This window comes from Xenopus tropicalis, chromosome 3 (genome assembly GCF_000004195.4).
Source record: "Xenopus tropicalis strain Nigerian chromosome 3, UCB_Xtro_10.0, whole genome shotgun sequence".
Lineage (NCBI taxonomy): Eukaryota > Metazoa > Chordata > Amphibia > Anura > Pipidae > Xenopus > Xenopus tropicalis.
Window position 1 is genome coordinate 5,501,251 of NC_030679.2, and position 27,983 is coordinate 5,529,233.

Consider the following 27,983-nt stretch of genomic DNA (forward strand, 5'->3'; position numbering starts at 1 on the left):
GATGTTGGGTAGGAGGTTCCTCACGGTGAGGGCAGTGAGGGGGTTGGGGAATGCCCTGCCAGGGGATGTTGGGTAGGGGGTTCCTCACGTTGAGGGCAGTGAGGGGGTTGGGGAATGCCCTGCCGGGGGATGTTGGGTAGGGGGTTCCTCACGGTGAGGGCAGTGAGGGGGTTGGGGAATGCCCTGCTGGGGGGTGTTGGGTAGGGGGTTCCTCACGGTGAGGGCAGTGAGGGGGTTGGGGAATGCCCTGCTGGGGGGTGTTGGGTAGGGGGTTCCTCACGGTGAGGGCAGTGAGGGGGTTGGGGGATGCCCTGCCGGGGGATGTTGGGTAGGGGGTTCCTCACGGTGAGGGCAGTGAGGTTGGGGAATGCCCTGCCGGGGGATGTTGGGTAGGGGGTTCCTCACGGTGAAGGCAGTGAGGGGGGAGAATGGTGACCGTCTCTGGGCGCCTAAGAGTGAAATCTGGCCCTGCCCATGTATGGGCACCCTGACGGGCCTGATGGTAACTGGCCGCTCACTGCCAACAGTGTTGTACCTGGACCTTGCCCGGAGCTCTCCCCAACAGAAGGCAACTCAAACGGAACAACTGCAGAAAGAACCACCAAGTGACCCACAAGATTTTGTCCATTTCTGGCTCATCCCCAACATGGCGCTGCCGGTAAGGTAAAATCCCTAGCAGTGGCAATGTCTAGCACAACACACCAAATGCCAGGAGTCCTACGTGTTGCTATAATGTTTCATTGTACCATTCTCTTCAATTGTTACTAGAGACCAAATGGTAAAATTTTAATTAGAGTAATTAGAGTTGGGAATAAGATTGAACTAGTGAATGGTTACTTTCCCAACCAAATGTTAAGCATTTTCCCATTTGTTACTGCTATTAGCAAGGGACATTAATATGACACACTCTGCCTTAGGGGAGAGATGAAGATTAGCCCCCACAGTACTTACTAAAAACCAGGCTGGGACCCCCTGACAACAATTATACCCAGCCGGGCTATATGGTACCCGGAGAATCCAACAGCCCACGGAGCTGGCACTTTAGCATGGTTACATAGAATAAATGCAATGAGAGTTCTTCCTCACTTACTGTACCTGTTTGTGCCACTCTCTGTACCTGGTATATTACTAACTCATATACAATATAATTGGCAGCCCAACCGAGACATTAACTACCGGACCACTTATAACCCTTTTTTGCATTGCTCAACGACCTGCTGACCACCAATTATAATGACTGAAATGCTTTTAAACTATTTCTATAGCAATAAAACAGCACTAAGGTTATGCTACAGCGTGATTTATTGGGAGATCAAATAGGTATATGGGTACTGTTAGGTACCGAGGCTCATGTTACGGTGTTACTCATTGGTTGGGAGAGAGGTACATGGCTGTATGGCTGGTCTCCAGGGATTCATTGTTATTTCTCACATGAGTAGTACTTCCATTGTCTGTCCCTGGAGGGAGGGAAAAATGTAAAGGTTATAAAAATGCTCAGTTCTAGAGTTTCTAGTAGGGATAACTATAGTGCAACCAGGCTTCCATATTGTACAGTATGGGGGTACAGCTTGTTATGTGCCCAGAACATTCCTTCTCTGTATATTTGTATTTATACATATGGGTAGGGGGTGCCATAGTGTTTCCCTTAGACAGTACAGTATGGGGGTACAGCTTATTGTGTGCCCAGAACATTCCTTCTCTGTATATTTGTATTTATACATATGGGTAGGGGGTGCCATAGTGTTTCCCTTAGACAGTACAGTATGGGGGTACAGCTTATTGTGTGCCCAGAACATTCCTTCTCTGTATATTTGTATTTATACATATGGGTAGGAGGTGCCATAGTGTTTCCCTTAGACAGTACAGTATGGGGGTACAGCTTATTGTGTGCCCAGAACATTCTTTCTCTGTATATTTGTATTTATACATATGGGTAGGGGGTGCCATAGTGTTTCCCTTAGACAGTACAGTATGGGGGTACAGCTTATTGTGTGCCCAGAACATTCCTTCTCTGTATATTTGTATTTATACATATGGGTAGGAGGTGCCATAGTGTTCCCTTAGACAGTACAGTATGGGGGTATAGCTTATTGTGTGCCCAGAACATTCCTTCTCTGTATATTTGTATTTATACATATGGGTAGGGGGTGCTATAGTGTTTCCCTTAGACAGTACAGTATGGGGGTACAGCTTATTGTGTGCCCAGAACATGCCTTCTCTGTATATTTCTATTTATACATATGGGTAGGGGGTGCTATAGTGTTTCCCTTAGACAGTACAGTATGGGGGTACAGCTTATTGGGGGCCCAGAACATTCCTTCTCTGTATATTTGTATTTATACATATGGGTAGGAGGTGCCATAGTGTTTCCCTTAGACAGTACAGTATGGGGGTACAGCTTATTGTGTGCCCAGAACATTCCTTCTCTGTATATTTGTATTTATACATATGGGAGAACCTGACAACTATTGAATGGGGTAAATTGTAGAAATACTGAAAGTTTCTGTTTAATGACACTTACTCAGTTTGGGTGTTAGTGATACTGTAAACTCCAGCCAAATAATGATTAATTGATGCTTTCCATCTCAGATCGTCATTAAATTTATTAGCATAGTCGCTCAATGTACAGTTTCGGTTAACTAGGAATTCTCCTTTGCAGCAAAGAAACTTCCACCTGTGGAACAATCTAATCAGTCATAGTTACTAGAGACAGGACTGTATCTCTTAGTGAGACTCAGTGTAGAAATGAGCTTTATAATGAACTTTCCTTCCCTTACCTCCTGTCTGACTCCCAGGGATCAAGTTCATTTCCCATTCCACTGAGAACCTGGCCAGTTGGGCAATAGAAGGTAAATCCCTGCCCAATGTTATTGACGTAGTTGCTCCATACACAAGTAGGAACGGAGTTGAATAATCTCTCACAGACAAAATCCCATAGTCGGTCCCACCTCTGACTGTCACGCATACTGTTAATTACACAGGAACAAAACACTAATGTGAGTGGCCCATTACTGGTACTGTCTGCTCCGCTCTCATTTCCCTACAGAAATAGGGGTTGGTAGCACTAGGTAGGTACCTAATATATAGGGGCAGAGACAGGGGAAAGTGTTGGAAGGGTTACTGCCTGCCCTGCTCTCATTTCCCTACAGAAATAGGGGTTGGTAGCACTAGGTAGGTACCTAATATATAGGGGCAGAGACAGGGGAAAGTGTTGGAAGGGTTACTGCCTGCCCTGCTCTCATTTCCCTACAGAAATAGGGGTTGGTAGCACTAGGTAGGTACCTAATATATAGGGGCAGAGACAGGGGAAAGTGTTGGAAGGGTTACTGCCTGCCCTGCTCTCATTTCCCTACAGAAATAGGGGTTGGTAGCACTAGGTAGGTACCTAATATATAGGGGCAGAGACAGGGGAAAGTGTTGGAAGGGTTACTGCCTGCCCTGCTCTCATTTCCCTACAGAAATAGGGGTTGGTAGCACTAGGTAGGTACCTAATATATAGGGGCAGAGACAGGGGAAAGTGTTGGAAGGGTTACTGCCTGCCCTGCTCTCATTTCCCTACAGAAATAGGGGTTGGTAGCACTAGGTAGGTACCTAATATATAGGGGCAGAGAGAAGAGGGAAAGCCTTTGCTATATCCCTGGCGTTACCTTGTGATTTCTTTGATGCTCTGCTGATTTGGACACCGATAAAAAAGAGGTTCATTAAAGTTATTTACCCATCTTGGTGAGATTTCTGCAGGAACAGAATAGGATCAGATAATATATAGATGGCAAAAATAATAATAATAATAATATAATATAACATGTATGGTGGGATATAAGTTAATTCCATGCATCCTGTGGCTCCTTAAAAGGATGACTTTGTACCCATGAGAATTTCTGTCGTGGAACATACTCACATAAAGAAGTAGCTGATCCGAACTGCCATGTAGCCCAACCCATCACATTATTTCAGGGTCGGACTGGGCTGGTACTGGTGGGCCCCGGTGTCCTATACCCAATCGCCATATTGCACCCCTACTGTCCTATCTCCGTCCCCACAATACGCTGAAGATAAGAAAATATATGTACTTGAGGGAGGGGATTGGGCATTTAGAAAGTTACCTTGAGGCGCTGCCCAAACTGCGGCCAACCCAAATAACAGAACCAGCATCGCCTTCATGGCTGCTGAACTGTAACGCACCCAACCTCAGGATCAATTGGGAGACGTCTGGATACAGGTTCCCTGGCCGGTGGGTCTGGAGATTTATAAAGCTTTGTGCTTGCTGCTCCCCTTATATATTAATCAGCACGTGGCGTTCTGGGCCTGGCCCAAATCCAACAAATAAGCCAAGGCCATTTGCAATCATTCTGTGTTTTTCACATGTGAAAATAAAAAAAGAATTGTTTGTGTTTGTAACGAATGGAAAGTCCGATAAAAAATCTCAATGTTCTGAATGAAAAAATGTTCTGAATGAAAAGTAAAGGCCAAGTAATGAAAATAATGTTGGAAAAATACACTGTAATTGTAGCATTAAGTTGGTGAATGGTTGGTATGGTTTACATACATGAACTAAAATGACTTCATTTATTAATGCCCCACAGCAGTCCTGCCCTGCTTTATGGCTGAGTTTCTAGCTATCTGTATAACAGAGCATTCTGTCACAGTGGCACAGATCCTATCTGATCCCCCCATTGTAAGCAGCAGTCCTGCCCTGCTTTATGGCTGAGATTCTAGCTATCTGTATAACAGAGCATTCTGTCACAGTGGCACAGATCCTATCTGATCCCCCCATTGTAAGCAGCAGTCCTGCCCTGCTTTATGGCTGAGATTCTAGCTATCTGTATAACAGAGCATTCTGTCACAGTGGCACAGATCCTATCTGATCCCACCATTGTAAGCAGCAGTCCTGCCCTGCTTTATGGCTGAGATTCTAGCTATCTGTATAACAGAGCATTCTGTCACAGTGGCACAGATCCTATCTGATCCCCCCATTGTAAGCAGCAGTCCTGCCCTGCTTTATGGCTGAGATTCTAGCTATCTGTATAACAGAGCATTCTGTCACAGTGGCACAGATCCTATCTGATCCCCCCATTGTAAGCAGCAGTCCTGCCCTGCTTTATGGCTGAGATTCTAGCTATCTGTATAACAGAGCATTCTGTCACAGTGGCACAGATCCTATCTGATCCCCCCCATTGTAAGCAGCAGTCCTGCCCTGCTTTATGGCTGAGATTCTAGCTATCTGTATAACAGAGCATTCTGTCACAGTGGCACAGATCCGATCTGATCCCCCCACTGAAAGCAGCAGTCCTGCCCTGCTTTATGGCTGAGATTCTAGCTATCTGTATAACAGAGCATTCTGTCACAGTGGCACAGATCCTATCTGATCCCCCCCATTGTAAGCAGCAGTCCTGCCCTGCTTTATGGCTGAGATTCTAGCTATCTGTATAACAGAGCATTCTGTCACAGTGGCACAGATCCTATCTGATCCCCCCCATTGTAAGCAGCAGTCCTGCCCTGCTTTATGGCTGAGATTCTAGCTATCTGTATAACAGAGCATTCTGTCACAGTGGCACAGATCCTATCTGATCCCCCCCATTGTAAGCAGCAGTCCTGCCCTGCTTTATGGCTGAGATTCTAGCTATCTGTATAACAGAGCATTTTGTCACAGTGGCACAGATCCTATCTGATCCCCCCCATTGTAAGCAGCAGCAGTCCTGCCCTGCTTTATGGCTGAGATTCTAGCTATCTGTATAACAGAGCATTTTGTCACAGTGGCACAGATCCTATCTGATCCCCCCATTGTAAGCAGCAGTCCTGCCCTGCTTTATGGCTGAGATTCTAGCTATCTGTATAACAGAGCATTCTGTCACAGTGGCACAGACCCTATCTGATCCCCCCATTGTAAGCAGCAGTCCTGCCCTGCTTTATGGCTGAGATTCTAGCTATCTGTATAACAGAGCATTCTGTCACAGTGGCACAGATCCTATCTGATCCCTTCTCCTCCATTGATTTCAGCTGCTTTTCCCCCAACTCCCTGTGAATGATCATGATATTTTAGGATCTATGTGGGTTCCTCCAGGTACCCCAGTTTCCTCCCACACCCCAAAAACATACAGGCAAGTTCATTGGCTCCTGATAACCCTGCCCTGGTATGGGGGGGCTCATGTAGGGGAATAAACTCTGACAGCGCCATGTAATCTGTAACAAGAGTTACACAAATAAAACATATATTTTTGTTACACGCTGATATACCTACTGCTATATATAGGGAGTGATTGCTATTGACACAGCTGCCCCGGAGAAGGACAAATCATTAAATACACAGAATAAAATAGTCCGACAATAACTGAATGGACCCACATTGTACCCACTGGCTGCAAATATGAACGGTGCCCGGGCTCCCCTCATTCAAATCCTTCTATAAATTGTGGGACCCCAAAATATTTCTACCTGATTGTTGTACTACAGCTTCTCCTTCCACTGCTCCCATCAGCGCCACTTAAAGGATAAGTAAACCAAATATGTATCTCCTATAAAACTATATACTGTGTAATATATAAAGCCTAACGGGTCCAGACTGGCAATCTATGGGTTCTGGCAAATTCCAGGGGGGCTGCTGTAAGGTGCCACAGACAGTCACTATTTATTGGGCTGGGGGGGGGGGGACTGTTTGTGCCTCTGGGTACTGGGAATGCCAGGGGGGCTGTAAGGTGCCACTGACAGTCACTATTTATTGGGCTGGGGGGGCTGTTTGTGCCTCTGGGTACTGGGAATGCCAGGGGGGCTGTAAGGTGCCACAGGCAGTCACTATTTATTGGGCTGGGGGGGCTGTTTGTGCCTCTGGGTACTGGGAATGCCAGGGGGGCTGTAAGGTGCCACAGTCACTATTTATTGGGCTGGGGGAGCTGTTTGTGCCTCTGGGTACTGGGAATGCCAGGGGGGCTGTAAGGTGTAACAGACAGTCACTATTTATTGGGCTGGGGGGCTGTTTGTGCCTCTGGGTACTGGGAATGCCAGGGGGGCTGTAAGGTGCCTCAGACAGTCACTATTTATTGGGCTGGGGGGGGCTGTTTGTGCCTCTGGGTACTGGGAATGCCAGGGGGGCTGTAAGGTGCCACAGACAGTCACTATTTATTGGGCTGGGGGGGGCTGTTTGTGCCTCTGGGTAATGGGAATGCCAGGGGGGCTGTAAGGTGCCACAGACAGTCACTATTTATTGGGCTGGGGGGGGCTGTTTGTGCCTCTGGGTACTGGGAATGCCAGGGGGGCTGTAAGGTGCCACAGACAGTCACTATTTATTGGGCTGGGGGGCTGTTTGTGCCTCTGGGTACTGGGAATGCCAAAGGGGCTGTAAGGTGCCACAGACATTCACTATTTATTGGGCTCGGGGGGGCTGTTTGTGCCTCTGGGTACTGGGAATGCCAGGGGGGCTGTAAGGTGCCACAGACAGTCACTATTTATTGGGCTGGGGGGCTGTTTGTGCCTCTGGGTACTGGGAATGCCAGGGGGGCTGTAAGGTGCCTCAGACAGTCACTATTTATTGGGCTGGGGGGGGCTGTTTGTGCCTCTGGGTACTGGGAATGCCAGGGGGGCTGTAAGGTGCCACAGACAGTCACTATTTATTGGGCTGGGGGGGGGGGCTGTTTGTGCCTCTGGGTACTGGGAATGCCAGGGGGGCTGTAAGGTGGCACAGACAGTCACTATTTATTGGGCTGGGGGGGGTGGTGCTGTTTGTGCCTCTGGGTACTGGGAATGCCAGGGGGGCTGTAAGGTGCCACAGACAGTCACTATTTATTGGGCTGGGGGGCTGTTTGTGCCTCTGGGTACTGGGAATGCCAGGGGGGCTGTAAGGTGCCACAGACAGTCAGTATTTATTGGGTTGGGGAGGCTGTTTGTGCCTCTGGGTACTGGGAATGCCAGGGGGGGGCTGTAAGGTGCCACAGACAGTCACTATTTATTGGGCTGGGGGGGGCTGTTTGTGCCTGTGGGTACTGGGAATGCCAGTATTTGGGCATTCACTGCATATTAGCAGTCACTGAGGGGTTCTGTGCCCCCCATATAAAGGCACAAGGCTGCAGGCTGAGTTATACAGGGAACTCTGAGTATCACTCATGTATTATGAGGGATAATGTACCCCCTACTGTAAATGATAAGGATATTAGCAGTCACTGAGGGGTTCTGTGCCCATATAAAGGCACAAGGCTGCAGGCTGAGTTATACAGGGAACTCTGAGTATCACTCATGTATTATAAGGGATAATGTACCCCCTACTGTAAATGATAAGGATATTAGCAGTCACTGAGGGGTTCTGTGTCCATATAAAGGCACAAGGCTGCAGGCTGAGTTATACAGGGAACTCTGAGTATAACTCATGTATTATAAGGGATAATGTACCCCCTACTGTAAATGATAAGGATATTAGCAGTCACTGAGGGGTTCTGTGCCCATATAAAGGCACAAGGCTGCAGGCTGAGTTATACAGGGAACTCTGAGTATCACTCATGTATTATAAGGGATAATGTACCCCCTACTGTAAATGATAAGGATATTAGCAGTCACTGAGGGGTTCTGTGCCCATATAAAGGCACAAGGCTGCAGGCTGAGTTATACAGGGAACTCTGAGTATAACTCATGTATTATAAGGGATAATGTACCCCCTACTGTAAATGATAAGGATATTAGCAGTCACTGAGGGGTTCTGTGCCCATATAAAGGCACAAGGCTGCAGGCTGAGTTATACAGGGAACTAATGTATTACAGGTGTAGGATCTATTATGTTACACAACACTCGATGCTCAATAAATAAACATTGCTTTTATGGTGCTTGTGTTGCTCCCCAAGTCTTTTTACATTTGACTGTGACTCACGAGTAAGAAAGGTTGGGGACCCCTGGTCTAGATAAATTCCTACTTTCTGGCACCGACAAATAGTTTATATTATATTAAGTGACCTATTAAAGAATCTCCCCAAACTGGAATATATCAGTAAATATTGCCCTTTTACATCCTTTCCCTTGAGCCGCCATTTAGTGATGGGCTGTGTGCCCCCTCAGAGATCAGCTGACAGGAAGTGACGCAGCTCTAACTGTAACAGGAAGTAGTGTGGAAGCAAAAGGCAGAACTCTGCCCATTCATTGGCTGATGTGCAGGGCTTTACATATGAGCTTTATGCAATATATTTTTATAGAGACCTACATTGTTCGGGGGTATAGTTTCCCTTTAATACAATACCTCAGGCACCACATAGGAAATCTGCCCAGGCACCAGGACTTTTCCTTATTCCCAATCATGCCCTGATCCCGTTCCCTCCCCCGGCTCACATAGGCCACTTCATGGGCAATTTTGCTTTTTTTTAGCCCCAGAGACAGATTTGAGGTCTTCTGTAATGGCCACGGCTCCTAGCGGGAACCTCTCTCTCCTTATTTCAGCTTCGTTAATCATTTCAGCCAAGTCCCTGCAGGACTTCATTTCCATCGGCTCCTTATACAAGTCACTGGCAAATCCAGGATTCGGTTCGGGATTCGGCCTTTTTCGGCTGGATTCGGATTTGGCCGAATCCGCGCTCCCGGCCGAACCGAATCCTAAAAATCACATGACTTTTTGTCACATAAAGACAGAAGTTGAAAATTTAACCCTTCCAAAACCTAAGCTAATTCAGCTTAGTATTCTGTCCGGTATTAAGACAAATCCTTTACGAAGGATTTGGGGGTTCGGCCGAATCCGAAAAAAGTGTATTTGGTGCATCCCTAATCTTAATTACCTGTGTGTTTATCTCTGTAATATTTAGAGCTAAAGATATAAAGATAAAGGCAAAGTATGAGACCGACATTAGAAAAACAATATAATGACCCCCTATGAGATTAAGGCGAAAGCATTACATTATATGGACCGGTGAGTTCTGATTGGGTCGGTTCCTACAACAGAACTGGGGGCCGAGCCTCTGTTTGTTATTTACGCAGGCTGGAAGCTAGGGAACCCACCATTTTTGGATCTGGCAGGATACAGAAGCTCTGACCCGATACCACACTGATTTCAAAACCCTAAGTTAAGGTTAGTATGATGTAGCAATTGCTATTCTAAGACAATTTGCAATTGGTCTTCCTTTTTTATTATTGGTAGTTTTTTTTTATTGATTTTACTTTTTGTTCCGCAGCTCTCCAGTTTGGCATTTCAGCAGCAATCTGGTTTCTAGAGTCCAGTTTACCTTAGTAACCAGGAAGTGATTTGAGAGAGTGACAGATATATGAATAGGAGAAGGGGCTGAATAGAATAGAAAAGTAACAATAACAATAAAACTGGAGCCTCACAGAGTAATAGGTTTTGGCTGCCGGGGTCAGTGACCCCCATTTGAAAGCTGGAAAGCGACAGAAGAGGAAGACAGTAAATATTGCCCTTTTACATCCTTTCCATTGAGCCGCCATTTTGTGATGGGCTGTGTGTGCCCTCAGAGATCAGCTGACAGGAAGTGATGCAGCTCTAACTGTAACAGGAAGTAGTGTGGGAGCAAAAGGCAGAAATCTGCCCATTCATTGGCTGATGGGGCCTAGCATGTATGTGTGCCTTGGCTTGTTTGTGTGCACTGTGACTCCTATGATCCCAGGGGGCGGCCCTTAGTACTTAAAATGGCAGTTTCCTATTTAATATTACCCAATGGCACATACTACTAAATAAGTATATTTTTATGGACTCTGGTGTTTTTTTTAACCCTATGTAACTATGTAACTATATGAAAATGGTTTATTTAGAAAAAGCAGGGGTTTTTACATAGGGGCTGTTTATGCAATATATTTTTATAGAGACCTACATTGTTTGGGGGTATAGTTTCCCTTTAATGTGTATGGCCACCTTTTAACAATGGGATCAGGTACTGAGAAAATGGCCAAAGATCTCTACGACACCAGGCCCATAATAGATAACCCTCAATCCGGTCCATGAATAAGAGAGGATTCTTATGGGAAAGTATAGTGAGCTGGGACTTGGGTGTCTGGGGGTCCTAGAGGGGAGTAAAATGAGAGCATTAAACCAATCAGTATCAGAGGGTAAATACCCTAATGCCTTCTTAGCTCCAACACTGCTATGATAAAATCTACCTGCGAGATACTGGAATATTCTGTTGATTATGTAGTGTATGAGGTACCCCCTATTGTCAAATATAGGTATGGGATCCCTTATCCGGAAACCCGTTATCCAGAAAGTTCTGAATTACAGAAAGGCCATCTCCCAGTGATTCCAGTATAATCAAATAATTCTAATTTTTAAAAATTATTTCCTTTTTCTCTGTAATTATAAAACAGTACCTGTACTTGATCCCAACTAAGATATAATTACCCCTTATTGGGGCAGAACAGCCCTATTGGGTTTATTTCATGGTTAAATGATTCCCTTTTCTCTGTAATAATAAAACAGTACCTGTACTTGATCCCAACTAAGATATAATTACCCCTTATTGGGGGCAGAACAGCCCTATTGGGTTTATTTCATGGTTAAATGATTCCCTTTTCTCTGTAATAATAAAACAGTACCTGTACTTGATCCCAACTAAGATATAATTACCCCTTATTGGGGGCAGAACAGCCCTATTGGGTTTATTTAATGGTTCAATGATTCCCTTTTCTCTGTAATAATAAAACAGTACCTGTACTTGATCCCAACTAAGATATAATTACCCCTTATTGGGGCAGAACAGCCCTATTGGGTTTATTTAATGGTTCAATGATTCCCTTTTCTCTGTAATAATAAAACAGTACCTGTACTTGATCCCAACTAAGATATAATTACCCCTTATTGGGGGCAGAACAGCCCTATTGGGTTTATTTAATGGTTAAATGATTCCCTTTTCTCTGTAATAATAAAACAGTACCTGTACTTGATCCCAACTAAGATATAATTACCCCTTATTGGGGGCAGAACAGCCCTATTGGGTTTATTTAATGGTTCAATGATTCCCTTTTCTCTGTAATAATAAAACAGTACCTGTACTTGATCCCAACTAAGATATAATTACCCCTTATTGGGGGCAGAACAGCCCTATTGGGTTTATTTAATGGTTAAATGATTCCCTTTTCTCTGTAATAATAAAACAGTACCTGTACTTGATCCCAACTAAGATATAATTACCCCTTATTGGGGGCAGAAGTATAGGGAAGGGCAGCACTAGTTTATATGTACCCGTATCCATGATACACCTGTGTTTCTATGCCAATGGGATAATTTGGCCAGTATCATTTATGGATAATTTTTAGATTCCACCTATTTCTTTATAGAAAATAAGTGGATCAGCAGAACAATGGGAAGGGAGCAAGATAGCAGCTCCCAGTAGGTATCAGAATAGCACTCAATAGTAAGAAATCCAAGTCCGGCTTGGGACTCCTCCAGTTACATGGGAGTAGGAGAAACAATAGGTTAGCTGAAAGCAGTTCTAATGTGTAGCGCTGGCTCCTTCTGAAAGCTCAGACTCAGGCACACTTTACTGCTGCGCTGCAAGTTGGAGTGGTCGAACCTTCATCCCAGTAGCAGAAAACTACAACTCCCAATGTTCTTTTCCAGCTGCAGGGCTGACCCCCAATTATGATTTGATTTCCATAGCAATAAAACAGCACTAAGGTTATGCTACAGCGTGATTTATTGGGAGATCAAATAGGTATATGGGTACTGTTAGATACCGAGGCTCATGTTACGGTGTTACTCATTGGTTGGGAGAGAGGTACATGGCTGTATGGCTGGTCTGCAGGGATTTATTTCTCACATGAGTAGTACCTCCATCGTCTGTCCCTGGATGGGAGGGAAAAAAGTAAAGGTTATAAAAATGCTCAGTTCTAGAGTATCTAGTAGTGCAACCAGGCTTCCATATTGTACAGTATGGGGGTACAGCTTATTGTGTGCCCAGAACATTCCTTCTCTGTATATTTGTATTTATACATATGGGTAGGAGGTGCCATAGTGTTTCCCTTAGACAGTACAGTATGGGGGTACAGCTTATTGTGTGCCCAGAACATTCCTTCTCTGTATATTTGTATTTATACATATGGGTAGGGGGTGCCATAGTGTTTCCCTTAGACAGTACAGTATGGGGGTACAGCTTATTGTGTGCCCAGAACATTCCTTCTCTGTATATTTGTATTTATACATATGGGTAGGGGGTGCCATAGTGTTTCCCTTAGACAGTACAGTATGGGGGTACAGCTTATTGTGTGCCCAGAACATTCCTTCTCTGTATATTTGTATTTATACATATGGGAGGAACTGACAGCTCAGGTAACTATTGGATCAGGTAAATAATTGTGAAAATAATGAAAGTTTCTATTTAATGACACTTACTCGGTTTGGCTGTTAGTGATACTTAAAACTCCAGCCAAATAATGATTAATTGATGCTTTCCATCTCAGATCTTCATTAAATGCATTAACATAGTCGCTCCATGAACAGTTTCGGTTAAGTAGGAATTCTCCTTTGCAGCAAAGAAACTTCCACCTGTGGAACAATCTAATCAGTCATAGTTACTAGTGAAAGGCCTGTATCTCTTAGTGAGACTCAGTGTAGAAATGAGCTTTATAATGAACTTTTCTCTAATAAAGGATTTTTCCAGTTGTCATATCAGTGGATCCCCCTTACCTCCTGTCTGACTCCCAGGCATCAAGTTCATTTCCCATTCCACTGAGAACCTGGCCAGTTGGGCAATAGAAGGTAAATCCTTGGCCAATGTTATTGACGTAGTTGCTCCATTCACAAGTAGGAACGGAGTTGAATAATCTCTCACAGACAAAATCCCATAGTCGGTCCCACCTCTGACTGTCACGCATACTGTTAATTACACAGGAACAAAACACTAATGTGAGTGGCCCATTACTGGTACTGTCTGCTCCGCTCTCATTTCCCTACAGAAATAGGGGTTGGTAGCACTAGGTAGGTACCTAATATATAGGGGCAGAGACAGGGGAAAGTGTTGGAAGGGTTACTGCCTGCCCTGCTCTCATTTCCCTACAGAAATAGGGGTTGGTAGCACTAGGTAGGTACCTAATATATAGGGGCAGAGACAGGGGAAAGTGTTGGAAGGGTTACTGTCTGCTCCGCTCTCATTTCCCTACAGAAATAGGGGTTGGTAGCACTAGGTAGGTACCTAATATATAGGGGCAGAGACAGGGGAAAGTGTTGGAAGGGTTACTGCCTGCTCTGCTCTCATTTCCCTACAGAAATAGGGGTTGGTAGCACTAGGTAGGTACCTAATATATAGGGGCAGAGACAGGGGAAAGTGTTGGAAGGGTTACTGCCTGCCCTGCTCTCATTTCCCTACAGAAATAGGGGTTGGTAGCACTAGGTAGGTACCTAATATATAGGGGCAGAGACAGGGGAAAGAGTTGGAAGGGTTACTGCCTGCCCTGCTCTCATTTCCCTACAGAAATAGGGGTTGGTAGCACTAGGTAGGTACCTAATATATAGGGGCAGAGACAGGGGAAAGTGTTGGAAGGGTTACTGCCTGCCCTGCTCTCATTTCCCCACAGATATAGGGGTTGGTAGCACTAGGTAGGTACCTAATATATAGGGGCAGAGACAGGGGAAAGAGTTGGAAGGGTTACTGCCTGCCCTGCTCTCATTTCCCTACAGAAATAGGGGTTGGTAGCACTAGGTAGGTACCTAATATATAGGGGCAGAGACAGGGGAAAGTGTTGGAAGGGTTACTGCCTGCCCTGCTCTCATTTCCCTACAGAAATAGGGGTTGGTAGCACTAGGTAGGTACCTAATATATAGGGGCAGAGAGAAGAGGAAAAGCCATTGGATCACTCGCTATATCCCTGGCGTTACCTTGTGATTTCTTTGATACTCTGCTGATTTGGACACCGATAAAAAAGAGGTTCATTAAAGTTATTTACCCATCTTGGTGAGATTTCTGCAGGAACAGAATAGGATCATATAATATATAGATGGCAAAAATAATAATAATAATATTATATATATATATATATATATATATATAAAATATAAACCATAATAAAATCACATTTCGGTTCCCCTCAGTGCCAGACATTTTGTAAACATTCTGTGCTCTCTCATTTTAGGGGCATTTACTGGGGGGGGGGGTTAGCTTAGGTAGGCAAACTATATATTGCATTTTACAGGAGAACCTGAGCTTTCCAAATCTGCCTGTTTTTTGTGTATTTCCACTTCTGGAAAAAGATTTAGAGTGGATTTATACCAGAAACATTTTATGGACAAAAATGCAACTGATTTGGAAAGCCTCATGTCTCCCGAACGTGCCAATACTTGATATGTATAGTTTTATGGAGATTTCTGACTTCTATAGATCAAAAACTCCCAGCAGTAAATTACCAAATTTTCAAAGCATTACAGCAGAATACGGCATACTTTAGATTCCAAAGCCAAAAATCCTGGAACATTAGGTTTAACCCCAGGAAACCATAGATTTTTGAAAAGTACACATTCTGCCGAATCCAAACTGGGTAACTATGTCTTCCAACTCCTAAGTACCAAACAGCAATGCTTTCCTGAATTTAGCAGTTTCTATTAAAAATGATAAAAAAAAATCGCCTCAAAGCTTCCACTTTCAAGCATCATATCTCCCACATAAGATTAGGTACTAAGAAAAAACATCCTAAATATGAAAGCCAAGGGCCCACTGAACTGTTTGATGCCCATTGTGCATAGGATCAGCACTGTATCTGGCATTTAGACACTGCAAAATAGTTAGTGCATACAAATTGCCCCGGAGATCTCTTTAGCTACATTTACTGCATTTTTGTGGGGTAAAAACACAAAAAAAATACATTGACCCCCCCAAAACCATTATTTTTGTAAAGTACATATTCGGGTGAATTCAAAATGTAGGGGTCTACTGAGGTTCTATGCAGCTCCAAACTTATCTCTATACACAGAAAGTTACCTTGAGGCGCTGCCCAAACTGCGGCCAACCCAAATAACAGAACCAGCATCACTTTCATGGCTGCTGAACTGTAACGCACCCAATCAATTGGGAGACGTCTGGATACAGGTTCCCTGGCCGGTGGGTCTGGAGATTTATAAAGCTTTGTGCTTGCTGCTCCCCTTATATATTAATCAGCACGTGGCGTTCTGGGCCTGGCCCAAATCCAACAAATAAGCCAAGGCCATTTGCAATCATTCTGTGTTTTTCACATGTGAAAATAAAAAAAGAATTGTTTGTGTTTGTAACGAATGGAAAGTCCGATAAAAATTCTCAATGTTCTGAATGAAAACATATATATGTGTGTGCCATACTCTGCCTGCCCTATGCTGCCTGTAGGTGAACCTGGCAGGGGTTTGTTCTTGGAGTTTGTTAGTACAAGTATTGGACCTGTTATCCAGAATGCTCGGGAGCAAGGGTATTCCGGATAAGGGGTCTTTCCGTAATTTAGATCTCCATATCTTAAGTCTACTAAAAAATCAATAAAACATTTATTAAACCCAATAGGGCTGTTCTGCCCCAATAAGGGGTAATTATATCTTAGTTGGGATCAAGTACAGGTACTGTTTTATTATTACAGAGAAAAGGGAATCATTTAACCATTAAATAAACCCAATAGGGCTGTTCTGCCCCAATAAGGGGTAATTATATCTTAGTTGGGATCAAGTACAGGTACTGTTTTATTATTACAGAGAAAAGGGAATCATTTAACCATTAAATAAACCCAATAGGGCTGTTCTGCCCCAATAAGGGGTAATTATATCTTAGTTGGGATCAAGTACAGATACTGTTTTATTATTACAGAGAAAAGGGAATCATTTAACCATTAAATAAACCCAATAGGGCTGTTCTGCCCCCAATAAGGGGTAATTATATCTTAGTTGGGATCAAGTACAGGTACTGTTTTATTATTACAGAGAAAAGGGAATCATTTAACCATTAAATAAACCCAATAGGGCTGTTCTGCCCCCAATAAGGGGTAATTATATCTTAGTTGGGATCAAGTACAGGTACTGTTTTATTACTACAGAGAAAAAGGAAATCAGTTTTAAAATTCAGAATTATTTGATTAAAATGGAGTCTATGGGAGACGGGCTTTCAGTAATTCGTAGGGACCCATGGGGTTAAGTGGGGTTACAATGACATAATATAATTCTTTCACATAAGAATGAAAGGGGATATCCACACAGTGAGGACCAAGCATCTGGGTTTTTGCTGCGCTACCACCATTAACGTGGGCATGGTCTTGTTATAACATGGGTGTGGTTTGAAGTAGGTGTGGTTTAAAAAGGGGGAGTGGTAAAAACTGGCTTCCATTAGCGGCCCTCCACTATGTATGCTGGAGAAATTCCGTCACTTGGCACCACTGAAGTTGGACAGCACTGATGTAGGGGAATAAACTCTGCCAGCGCCATGTAATCTGTTACCTGTTACATAAGAGTTACACAAATAAAACATATATTTTTGTTACACACTGATATACCTACTGCTATATATAGGGAGTGATTGCTATTGACACAGCTGCCCCGGAGAAGGACAAATCATTAAATACACAGAATAAAATAATCCGACAATAACTGAATGGACCCACATTGTACCCACTGGCTGCAAATATGAACGGTGCCCCCCAGGCCAATAAATAGTGACTGTGTGTGGCACCTTACAGCCCCCCCTGGCATTCCCAGTACCCAGAGGCACAAACAGCCCCCCCAGGGGGGCTGTTTGTGCCTCTGGGTACTGGGAATGCCAGGGGGGCTGTAAGGTGCCACAGACAGTCACTATTTATTGGGCTGGGGGGGCTGTTTGTTCCTCTGGGTACTGGGAATACCAGGGGGGCTGTAAGGTGCCACAGACAGTCACTATTTATTGGGCTGGGGGGGGCTGTTTGGGCCTCTGGGTACTGGGAATGCCAGGGGGGCTGTAAGGTGCCACAGACAGTCACTATTTATTGGGCTGGGGGGGCTGTTTGTGCCTCTGGGTACTGGGAATGCCAGGGGGGCTGTAAGGTGCCACAGACAGTCACTATTTATTGGGCTGGGGGGGCTGTTTGTGCCTTTGGGTACTGGGAATGCCAGGGGGGCTGTAAGGTGCCACAGACAGTCACTATTTATTGGGCTGGGGGGGGCTGTTTGTGCCTCTGGGTACTGGGAATGCCAGGGGGGCTGTAAGGTGCCACAGACAGTCACTATTTATTGGGCTGGGGGGGCTGTTTGTGCCTCTGGGTACTGGGAATGCCAGGGGGGCTGTAAGATGCCACAGACAGTCACTATTTATTTGGCTGGGGGGGCTGTTTGTGCCTCTGGGTACTGGGAATGGCAGTATTTGGGCATTCACTGCATATTAGAAGTCACTGAGGGGTTCTGTGCCCCCCATATAAAGGCACAAGGCTGCAGGCTGAGTTATACAGGGAACTCTGAGTATCACTCATGTATTATAAGGGATAATGTACCCCCTACTGTAAATGATAAGGATATTAGCAGTCACTGAGGGGTTCTGTGCCCCCCATATAAAGGCACAAGGCTGCAGGCTGAGTTATACAGGGAACTCTGAGTATCACTCATGTATTATAAGGGATAATGTACCCCCTACTGTAAATGATAAGGATATTAGCAGTCACTGAGGGGGTCTGTGCCCCCCATATAAAGGCACAAGGCTGCAGGCTGAGTTATACAGGGAACTCTGAGTATCACTCATGTATTATAAGGGATAATGTACCCCCTACTGTAAATGATAAGGATATTAGCAGTCACTGAGGGGTTCTGTGCCCATATAAAGGCACAAGGCTGCAGGCTGAGTTATACAGGGAACTCTGAGTATCACTCATGTATTATAAGGGATACTGTACCCCCTACTGTAAATGATAAGGATATTAGCAGTCACTGAGGGGTTCTGTGCCCATATAAAGGCACAAGGCTGCAGGCTGAGTTATACAGGGAACTCTGAGTATCACTCATGTATTATAAGGGATAATGTACCCCCTACTGTAAATGATAAGGATATTAGCAGTCACTGAGGGGTTCTGTGCCCATATAAAGGCACAAGGCTGCAGGCTGAGTTATACAGGGAACTCTGAGTATCACTCATGTATTATAAGGGATAATGTACCCCCTACTGTAAATGATAAGGATATTAGAAGAGAGAGTAGGAGACAACTGGAGTAACAGAAGTCTCTACCCCATCCACAGAAGATCAAGTAGACCAAACAACAACAGGGGAGGTCTCTTCCCCATCCATTGACACCACAAAAGATCTGGTTCACTTCAAATCAGCTGGAGAAACAGAAGTCATTGCATCCGGTGACAGCACTGAAGGTCCAGTAGGCTCAGATGGAGCACAAAGTGTCACTACTGTATTTCCAAACCAGTCCTTTCTGCCACTGACTTATATGAGGATCCGGTGGAAAGTTCTGCAGAGACTTGGCTGAAATGATCTTTCCGGCTTTCAAATGGGGGTCACTGACCCCGGCAGCCAAACCCTATTGCTCTGTGAGGCTCCAGTTTTATTGTTATTGTTACTTTTTATTCCTTATCTTTCTACTCAGCCCCTCCCCTATTCATATTCCAGTCACTTGTATACACAACCCCCTGGTTGCTAAGGTAATTTGGAACCTAGCGACTCGATAGCTTTGAAATTCCAAACTTGGGAGCTGCTGAACAAAATGTGAAATGATTAAAAATAGAATGCAAATAATAAAAACTGAAGACCAATTGCAAATTGTCTCAGAATAGCACTGCTCTACATCCTACTGAAACTAAGGGTAACAAAGCCGTTAACTCTACTGGTGCTATTTCTGGTCAAACCAATCTAAACTGCTTTTATGGGGGAGTGGGACAATAGATGCTCTGCAGTAAATGTGGGGAAGCGGCTATAAAACAGTTGGATGGTGTGTATGGTAAGGTAATGTTTATAGTAAGGTAAGGTGCATAGTAAGGTAATGTGTATAGTAAGGTAAGGTGTATAGTAAGGTAATGTGTATAGTAAGGTAAGGTGTATAGTAAGGTGTATAGTAAGGTAATGTGTATAGTAAGGTAAGGTGTATAGTAAGGTAATGTTTATAGTAAGGTAAGGTGTATAGTAAGGTAATGTGTATAGTAAGGTAAGGTGTATAGTAAGGTAAGGTGTATAGTAAGGTAATGTTTATAGTAAGGTAAGGTGTATAGTAAGGTAAGGTGTATAGTAAGGTAAGGTGTATAGTAAGGTAATGTGTATAGTAAGGTAAGGTGTATAGTAAGGTAAGGTGTATAGTAAGTAATGTTTATAGTAAGGTAATGTGTATAGTAAGTAAGGTGTATAGTTAAGGTAAGTGTATAGTAAGGTAAGTGTATGGTAAGGTGTAGTAAGTAAGTGTATGGTAAGGTGTATAGTAAGGTAAGGTAAGTGTATAGTAAGGTAAGGTGTATAGTAAGGTAATGTTTATAGTAAGGTAAGGTGTATAGTAAGGTAAGGTGTATAGTAAGGTAAGGTGTATAGTAAGGTAAGGTGTATAGTAAGGTAATGTTTATAGTAAGGTAAGGTGTATAGTAAGGTAATGTTTATAGTAAGGTAAGGTGTATAGTAAGGTAATGTTTATAGTAAGGTAAGGTGTATAGTAAGGTAAGGTGTATAGTAAGGTAAGGTGTATAGTAAGGTAATGTGTATGGTAAGGTGTATAGTAAGGTAAGGTGTATAGTAAGGTAAGGTGTATAGTAAGGTAATGTTTATAGTAAGGTAATGTTTATAGTAAGGTAAGGTGTATAGTAAGGTAAAGTGTATAGTAAGGTAAGGTGTATAGTAAGGTAAGGTGTATAGTAAGGTAATGTTTATAGTAAGGTAAGGTGTATAGTAAGGTAAGGTGTATAGTAAGCTAATGTTTATAGTAAGGTAAGGTGTATAGTAAGGTAATGTTTATAGTAAGGTAATGTGTATATTAAGGTAAGGTGTATAGTAAGGTAATGTGTATGGTAAGGTGTATAGTAAGGTAATGTGTATGGTAAGGTGTATAGTAAGGTAATGTGTATGGTAAGGTGTATAGTAAGGTAAGGTGTATAGTAAGGTAATGTTTATAGTAAGGTAAGGTGTATAGTAAGGTAAGGTGTATAGTAAGGTAATGTTTATAGTAAGGTAATGTGTATAGTAAGGTAAGGTGTATAGTAAGGTAATGTGTATAGTAAGGTAAGGTGTATAGTAAGGTAATGTGTATAGTAAGGTAAGGTGTATAGTAAAGTAAGGTTTATAGTAAGGTAATGTGTATGGTAAGGTGTATAGTAAGGTAATGTGTATGGTAAGGTGTATAGTAAGGTAAGGTGTATAGTAAGGTAAGGTGTATAGTAATGTAAGGTGTATAGTAAGGTAATGTGTATGGTAAGGTGTATAGTAAGGTAATGTGTATGGTAAGGTAAAGTGTATAGTAAGGTACAGTGTATAGTAAGGTAAGGTGTATAGTAAGGTAAGGTGTATGGTAAGGTGTATAGTAAGGTAATGTGTATGGTAAGGTAAAGTGTATAGTAAGGTACAGTGTATAGTAAGGTACAGTGTATAGTAAGGTACAGTGTATAGTAAGGTACAGTGTATAGTAAGGTAAAGTGTATAGTAAGGTACAGTGTATAGTAAGGTAATGTGTATGGTAAGGTACAGTGTATAGTAAGGTAAAGTGTATAGTAAGGTAATGTGTATGGTAAGGTAAAGTGTATAGTAAGGTACAGTGTATAGTAAGGTAAGGTGTATAGTAAGGTAAGGTGTATAGTAAGGTAAGGTGTATGGTAAGGTAATGTGTATGGTAAGGTAAAGTGTATAGTAAGGTACAGTGTATAGTAAGGTACAGTGTATAGTAAGGTTCAGTGTATAGTAAGGTACAGTGTATAGTAAGGTAAAGTGTATAGTAAGGTAAAGTGTATAGTAAGGTACAGTGTATAGTAAGGTAAAGTGTATAGTAAGGTAATGTGTATGGTAAGGTACAGTGTATAGTAAGGTAAAGTGTATGGTAAGGTAATGTGTATGGTAAGGTAATGTGTATGGTAAGGTAAAGTGTATAGTAAGGTACAGTGTATAGTAAGGTACAGTGTATAGTAAGGTACAGTGTATAGTAAGGTACAGTGTATAGTAAGGTAAGGTGTATAGTAAGGTAAGATGAGGTCAGGGGAATAAATACAGTAGGGGGGGTAGTTTTGCTTTTCTTGGCCTGACTAGTGCTGTTCCCAGTAGAAATGATCCTGTATAATACAATGTGTAACGTTATTTTATAATCTCACCCTTTTCCCTCTGAGGTGTCAGGTTAAACCTGTGTAATGTTTCCTTATTGAGCGGCGAGTGTAACCTACTGTATCCGGGAGCCACACATGGGTTGGGTTCCTTCTCAGCAATCCCAGCAATCTTCCAGCAGTATGCCATCCCACCGGCCATTTATATTCCTGCTGGGGGCATTAGTCACCCGGGGCAACTAATCTCCCCATGTGCCACTGCCCTTATAGCCATTTTCTTATTTTATCTCTCATCTGGTTCCAAACATTTCAGATAATAAATCCTGTACCTATAATACATTAGTTCCCTGTATAACTCAGCCTGCAGCCTTGTGCCTTTATATGGGGGGCACAGAACCCCTCAGTGACTGCTAATATCCTTATCATTTACAGTAGGGGGTACATTATCCCTTATAATACATGAGTGATACTCAGAGTTCCCTGTATAACTCAGCCTGCAGCCTTGTGCCTTTATATGGGGGGCACAGAACCCCTCAGTGACTGCTAATATCCTTATCATTTACAGTAGGGGGTACATTATCCCTTATAATACATGAGTGATACTCAGAGTTCCCTGTATAACTCAGCCTGCAGCCTTGTGCCTTTATTTGGGCACAGAACCCCTCAGTGACTGCTAATATCCTTATCATTTACAGTAGGGGGTACATTATCCCTTATAATACATGAGTGATACTCAGAGTTCCCTGTATAACTCAGCCTGCAGCCTTGTGCCTTTATATGGGGGGCACAGAACCCCTCAGTGACTGCTAATATCCTTATCATTTACAGTAGGGGGTACATTATCCCTTATAATACATGAGTGATACTCAGAGTTCCCTGTATAACTCAGCCTTGTGCCTTTATATGGGCACAGAACCCCTCAGTGACTGCTAATATCCTTATCATTTACAGTAGGGGGTACAGTATCCCTTATAATACATGAGTGATACTCAGAGTTCCCTGTATAACTCAGCCTGCAGCCTTGTGCCTTTATATGGGGGGCACAGAACCCCTCAGTGACTGCTAATATCCTTATCATTTACAGTAGGGGGTACATTATCCCTTATAATACATGAGTGATACTCAGAGTTCCCTGTATAACTCAGCCTGCAGCCTTGTGCCTTTATATGGGGGGCACAGAACCCCTCAGTGACTGCTAATATCCTTATCATTTACAGTAGGGGGTACATTATCCCTTATAATACATGAGTGATACTCAGAGTTCCCTGTATAACTCAGCCTGCAGCCTTGTGCCTTTATATGGGGGGCACAGAACCCCTCAGTGACTGCTAATATCCTTATCATTTACAGTAGGGGGTACATTATCCCTTATAATACATGAGTGATACTCAGAGTTCCCTGTATAACTCAGCCTGCAGCCTTGTGCCTTTATATGGGGGGCACAGAACCCCTCAGTGACTGCTAATATCCTTATCATTTACAGTAGGGGGTACATTATCCCTTATAATACATGAGTGATACTCAGAGTTCCCTGTATAACTCAGCCTGCAGCCTTGTGCCTTTATATGGGGGGCACAGAACCCCTCAGTGACTGCTAATATCCTTATCATTTACAGTAGGGGGTACATTATCCCTTATAATACATGAGTGATACTCAGAGTTCCCTGTATAACTCAGCCTGCAGCCTTGTGCCTTTATTTGGGCACAGAACCCCTCAGTGACTGCTAATATCCTTATCATTTACAGTAGGGGGTACATTATCCCTTATAATACATGAGTGATACTCAGAGTTCCCTGTATAACTCAGCCTGCAGCCTTGTGCCTTTATATGGGGGGCACAGAACCCTCAGTGACTGCTAATATCCTTATCATTTACAGTAGGGGGTACATTATCCCTTATAATACATGAGTGATACTCAGAGTTCCCTGTATAACTCAGCCTTGTGCCTTTATATGGGCACAGAACCCCTCAGTGACTGCTAATATCCTTATCATTTACAGTAGGGGGTACAGTATCCCTTATAATACATGAGTGATACTCAGAGTTCCCTGTATAACTCAGCCTGCAGCCTTGTGCCTTTATATGGGGGGCACAGAACCCCTCAGTGACTGCTAATATCCTTATCATTTACAGTAGGGGGTACATTATCCCTTATAATACATGAGTGATACTCAGAGTTCCCTGTATAACTCAGCCTGCAGCCTTGTGCCTTTATATGGGGGGCACAGAACCCCTCAGTGACTGCTAATATCCTTATCATTTACAGTAGGGGGTACATTATCCCTTATAATACATGAGTGATACTCAGAGTTCCCTGTATAACTCAGCCTTGTGCCTTTATATGGGCACAGAACCCCTCAGTGACTGCTAATATCCTTATCATTTACAGTAGGGGGTACAGTATCCCTTATAATACATGAGTGATACTCAGAGTTCCCTGTATAACTCAGCCTGCAGCCTTGTGCCTTTATATGGGGGCACAGAACCCTCAGTGACTGCTAATATCCTTATCATTTACAGTAGGGGGTACATTATCCCTTATAATACATGAGTGATACTCAGAGTTCCCTGTATAACTCAGCCTGCAGCCTTGTGCCTTTATATGGGGGGCACAGAACCCCTCAGTGACTGCTAATATCCTTATCATTTACAGTAGGGGGTACATTATCCCTTATAATACATGAGTGATACTCAGAGTTCCCTGTATAACTCAGCCTTGTGCCTTTATATGGGCACAGAACCCCTCAGTGACTGCTAATATCCTTATCATTTACAGTAGGGGGTACAGTATCCCTTATAATACATGAGTGATACTCAGAGTTCCCTGTATAACTCAGCCTGCAGCCTTGTGCCTTTATATGGGCACAGAACCCCTCAGTGACTGCTAATATCCTTATCATTTACAGTAGGGGGTACATTATCCCTTATAATACATGAGTGATACTCAGAGTTCCCTGTATAACTCAGCCTGCAGCCTTGTGCCTTTATATGGGGGGCACAGAACCCCTCAGTGACTGCTAATATCCTTATCATTTACAGTAGGGGGTACATTATCCCTTATAATACATGAATGATACTCAGAGTTCCCTGTATAACTCAGCCTGCAGCCTTGTGCCTTTATATGGGGGGCACAGAACCCCTCAGTGACTGCTAATATCCTTATCATTTACAGTAGGGGGTACATTATCCCTTATAATACATGAGTGATACTCAGAGTTCCCTGTATAACTCAGCCTGCAGCCTTGTGCCTTTATATGGGGGGCACAGAACCCCTCAGTGACTGCTAATATCCTTATCATTTACAGTAGGGGGTACATTATCCCTTATAATACATGAGTGATACTCAGAGTTCCCTGTATAACTCAGCCTGCAGCCTTGTGCCTTTATATGGGGGGCACAGAACCCCTCAGTGACTGCTAATATCCTTATCATTTACAGTAGGGGGTACATTATCCCTTATAATACATGAGTGATACTCAGAGTTCCCTGTATAACTCAGCCTGCAGCCTTGTGCCTTTATATGGGGGGCACAGAACCCCTCAGTGACTGCTAATATCCTTATCATTTACAGTAGGGGGTACATTATCCCTTATAATACATGAGTGATACTCAGAGTTCCCTGTATAACTCAGCCTGCAGCCTTGTGCCTTTATATGGGGGGCACAGAACCCCTCAGTGACTGCTAATATCCTTATCATTTACAGTAGGGGGTACATTATCCCTTATAATACATGAGTGATACTCAGAGTTCCCTGTATAACTCAGCCTGCAGCCTTGTGCCTTTATATGGGGGGCACAGAACCCCTCAGTGACTGCTAATATCCTTATCATTTACAGTAGGGGGTACATTATCCCTTATAATACATGAGTGATACTCAGAGTTCCCTGTATAACTCAGCCTGCAGCCTTGTGCCTTTATATGGGCACAGAACCCCTCAGTGACTGCTAATATCCTTATCATTTACAGTAGGGGGTACATTATCCCTTATAATACATGAGTGATACTCAGAGTTCCCTGTATAACTCAGCCTGCAGCCTTGTGCCTTTATATGGTCACAGAACCCCTCAGTGACTGCTAATATCCTTATCATTTACAGTAGGGGTACATTATCCCTTATAATACATGAGTGATACTCAGAGTTCCCTGTATAACTCAGCCTGCAGCCTTGTGCCTTTATATGGGGGGCACAGAACCCCTCAGTGACTGCTAATATCCTTATCATTTACAGTAGGGGGTACATTATCCCTTATAATACATGAGTGATACTCGAGTTCCCTATAATAATAATATAGAATAAAAGACAAGAGATGTTGGTTCCATGCAGTCGGCCTGTATTATATGTGTTTCTCATATTCACATCAGGTACAGTGACCCTTTTTGCCTTTTAATATAATACAATTCTTTAAATAACTTTACACAGAAATATTATTCTTCACTTTAAATTTCAGCTATCAAACTTTTTTTTTTTTTTTGGAATTTTTTTTTCCATAATTTTTTTTTTTTTCAAGTTTCCATGCTCTCTAACCAAAAGGGATATTTGCCCATTTTACAAATTTACATGAGAAAAGGAAAACCTAGAAGAAAAAAATAAAATAATAATAATAAAGGGAAAGTTGTAGATGGGCAATGGGGGCGAATGGGGAATAGAAAGTGGGGGGGGGGGGGGGGGTCGCTAAGACGTCGCTGAATTTCCTGTAACAGAAACTAAAAAATAAAACATTTTTTTGTTTTTAAAATAAATAGAAAATTTGAGACAAACGATGTGTTTATTAGAGCAGCTTCAGAGCCCCCGGGGGCAAACTGGATCCCATAGGGCATCTCCTGGGGGGGGGGGCAGAGCGATGGGGCTGTAACATGTCGCAAACTGCGTCTCTGGAACGGGGACATTTCACAAAAAATAGAAATAAATAAAAAGAAAATTCTGCACGATTTGAAACGAAAGTTTTCACAGATTTCAGTAGTTACGGGGTTAATGTAAAACTGGATATTGGGAAGGTATAAAATAGTTCCACCAGGGGTGCAGCGTGTACAGAATAGGGGGGACCCTCGGGACTCAACCAAGTCTCGGCGGGGGACTCAGGACTCAGCCAAGTCTCAGTAGGACCCTCAGGACTCAGCCAAGTCTCAGTAGGACCCTCAGGACTCAGCCAAGTCTCGGTGGGACCCTTGGGACTCAACCAAGTCTCGGTGGGGGACTCAGGACTCAGACAAGTCTCAGTAGGACCCTTGGGACTCAACCAAGTCTCAGTAGGACCCTCAGGACTCAGACAAGTCTCAGTAGGACCCTCAGACAAGTCTCAGTAGGACCCTCAGGACTCAACCAAGTCTCAGTAGGACCCTCAGGACTCAAACAAGTCTCAGTAGGACCCTCAGGACTCAAACAAGTCTCAGTAGGACCCTCAGGACTCAGACAAATCTCAGTAGGACCCTCAGACAAGTCTCAGTAGGACCCTCAGACAAGTCTCAGTAGGACCCTCAGACAAGTCTCAGTAGGACCCTCAGACAAGTCTCAGTAGGACCCTCAGACAAGTCTCAGTAGGACCCTCAGGACTCAGCCAAGTCTCGATGGGGGACTATGGACTTATCCAAGTCTCGGAGGGGGACTCAGGACTCAGACAAGTCTCGGAGGGGGACTCAGACAAGTCTCGGAGGGGGACTCAGACAAGTCTCGGAGGGGGACTCGGGACTCAGACAAGTCTCGGAGGGGGACTCGGGAATCAGCCAAGTCTCGGTAAGGGACTCAGACAAGTCTCGGAGGGGGACTCGGGACTCAGACAAGTCTCGGAGGGGGACTCGGGACTCAGACAAGTCTCGGTAGGGAACTCGGGAATCAGCCAAGTCTCGGTAAGGGACTCAGACAAGTCTCGGAGGGGGACTCAGGAAAGTCTCA

The 27,983-nt window shown here is 43.6% G+C and overlaps 1 protein-coding gene across 4 annotated transcripts in view; it reads right to left on the minus strand.

Annotated features, from left to right (window-relative positions):
* Window positions 1-1,284: 1,284 nt before the first annotated feature.
* The window catches only part of braf (B-Raf proto-oncogene, serine/threonine kinase), a 56,123-nt gene continuing 29,424 nt past the window's right edge, over window positions 1,285-27,983 (minus strand). For 2 of the 4 annotated variants that reach the window (XM_031898531.1, XM_031898528.1), the window contains 4 exons: window positions 14,781-14,865; window positions 13,593-13,781; window positions 13,299-13,463; window positions 12,586-12,752 (listed from right to left, as the gene is read on the minus strand). In XM_031898531.1, coding sequence (XP_031754391.1) covers window positions 12,716-12,752; window positions 13,299-13,463; window positions 13,593-13,781; window positions 14,781-14,865 — 476 coding nt within the window. In that variant the 3' untranslated portion in view covers window positions 12,586-12,715. Of the gene's footprint in view, window positions 1,458-12,585; window positions 12,753-13,298; window positions 13,464-13,592; window positions 13,782-14,780; window positions 14,866-27,983 lie in introns of those variants that run through there. The other 2 variants (XM_031898529.1, XM_031898530.1) reach the window with 2 other exon arrangements.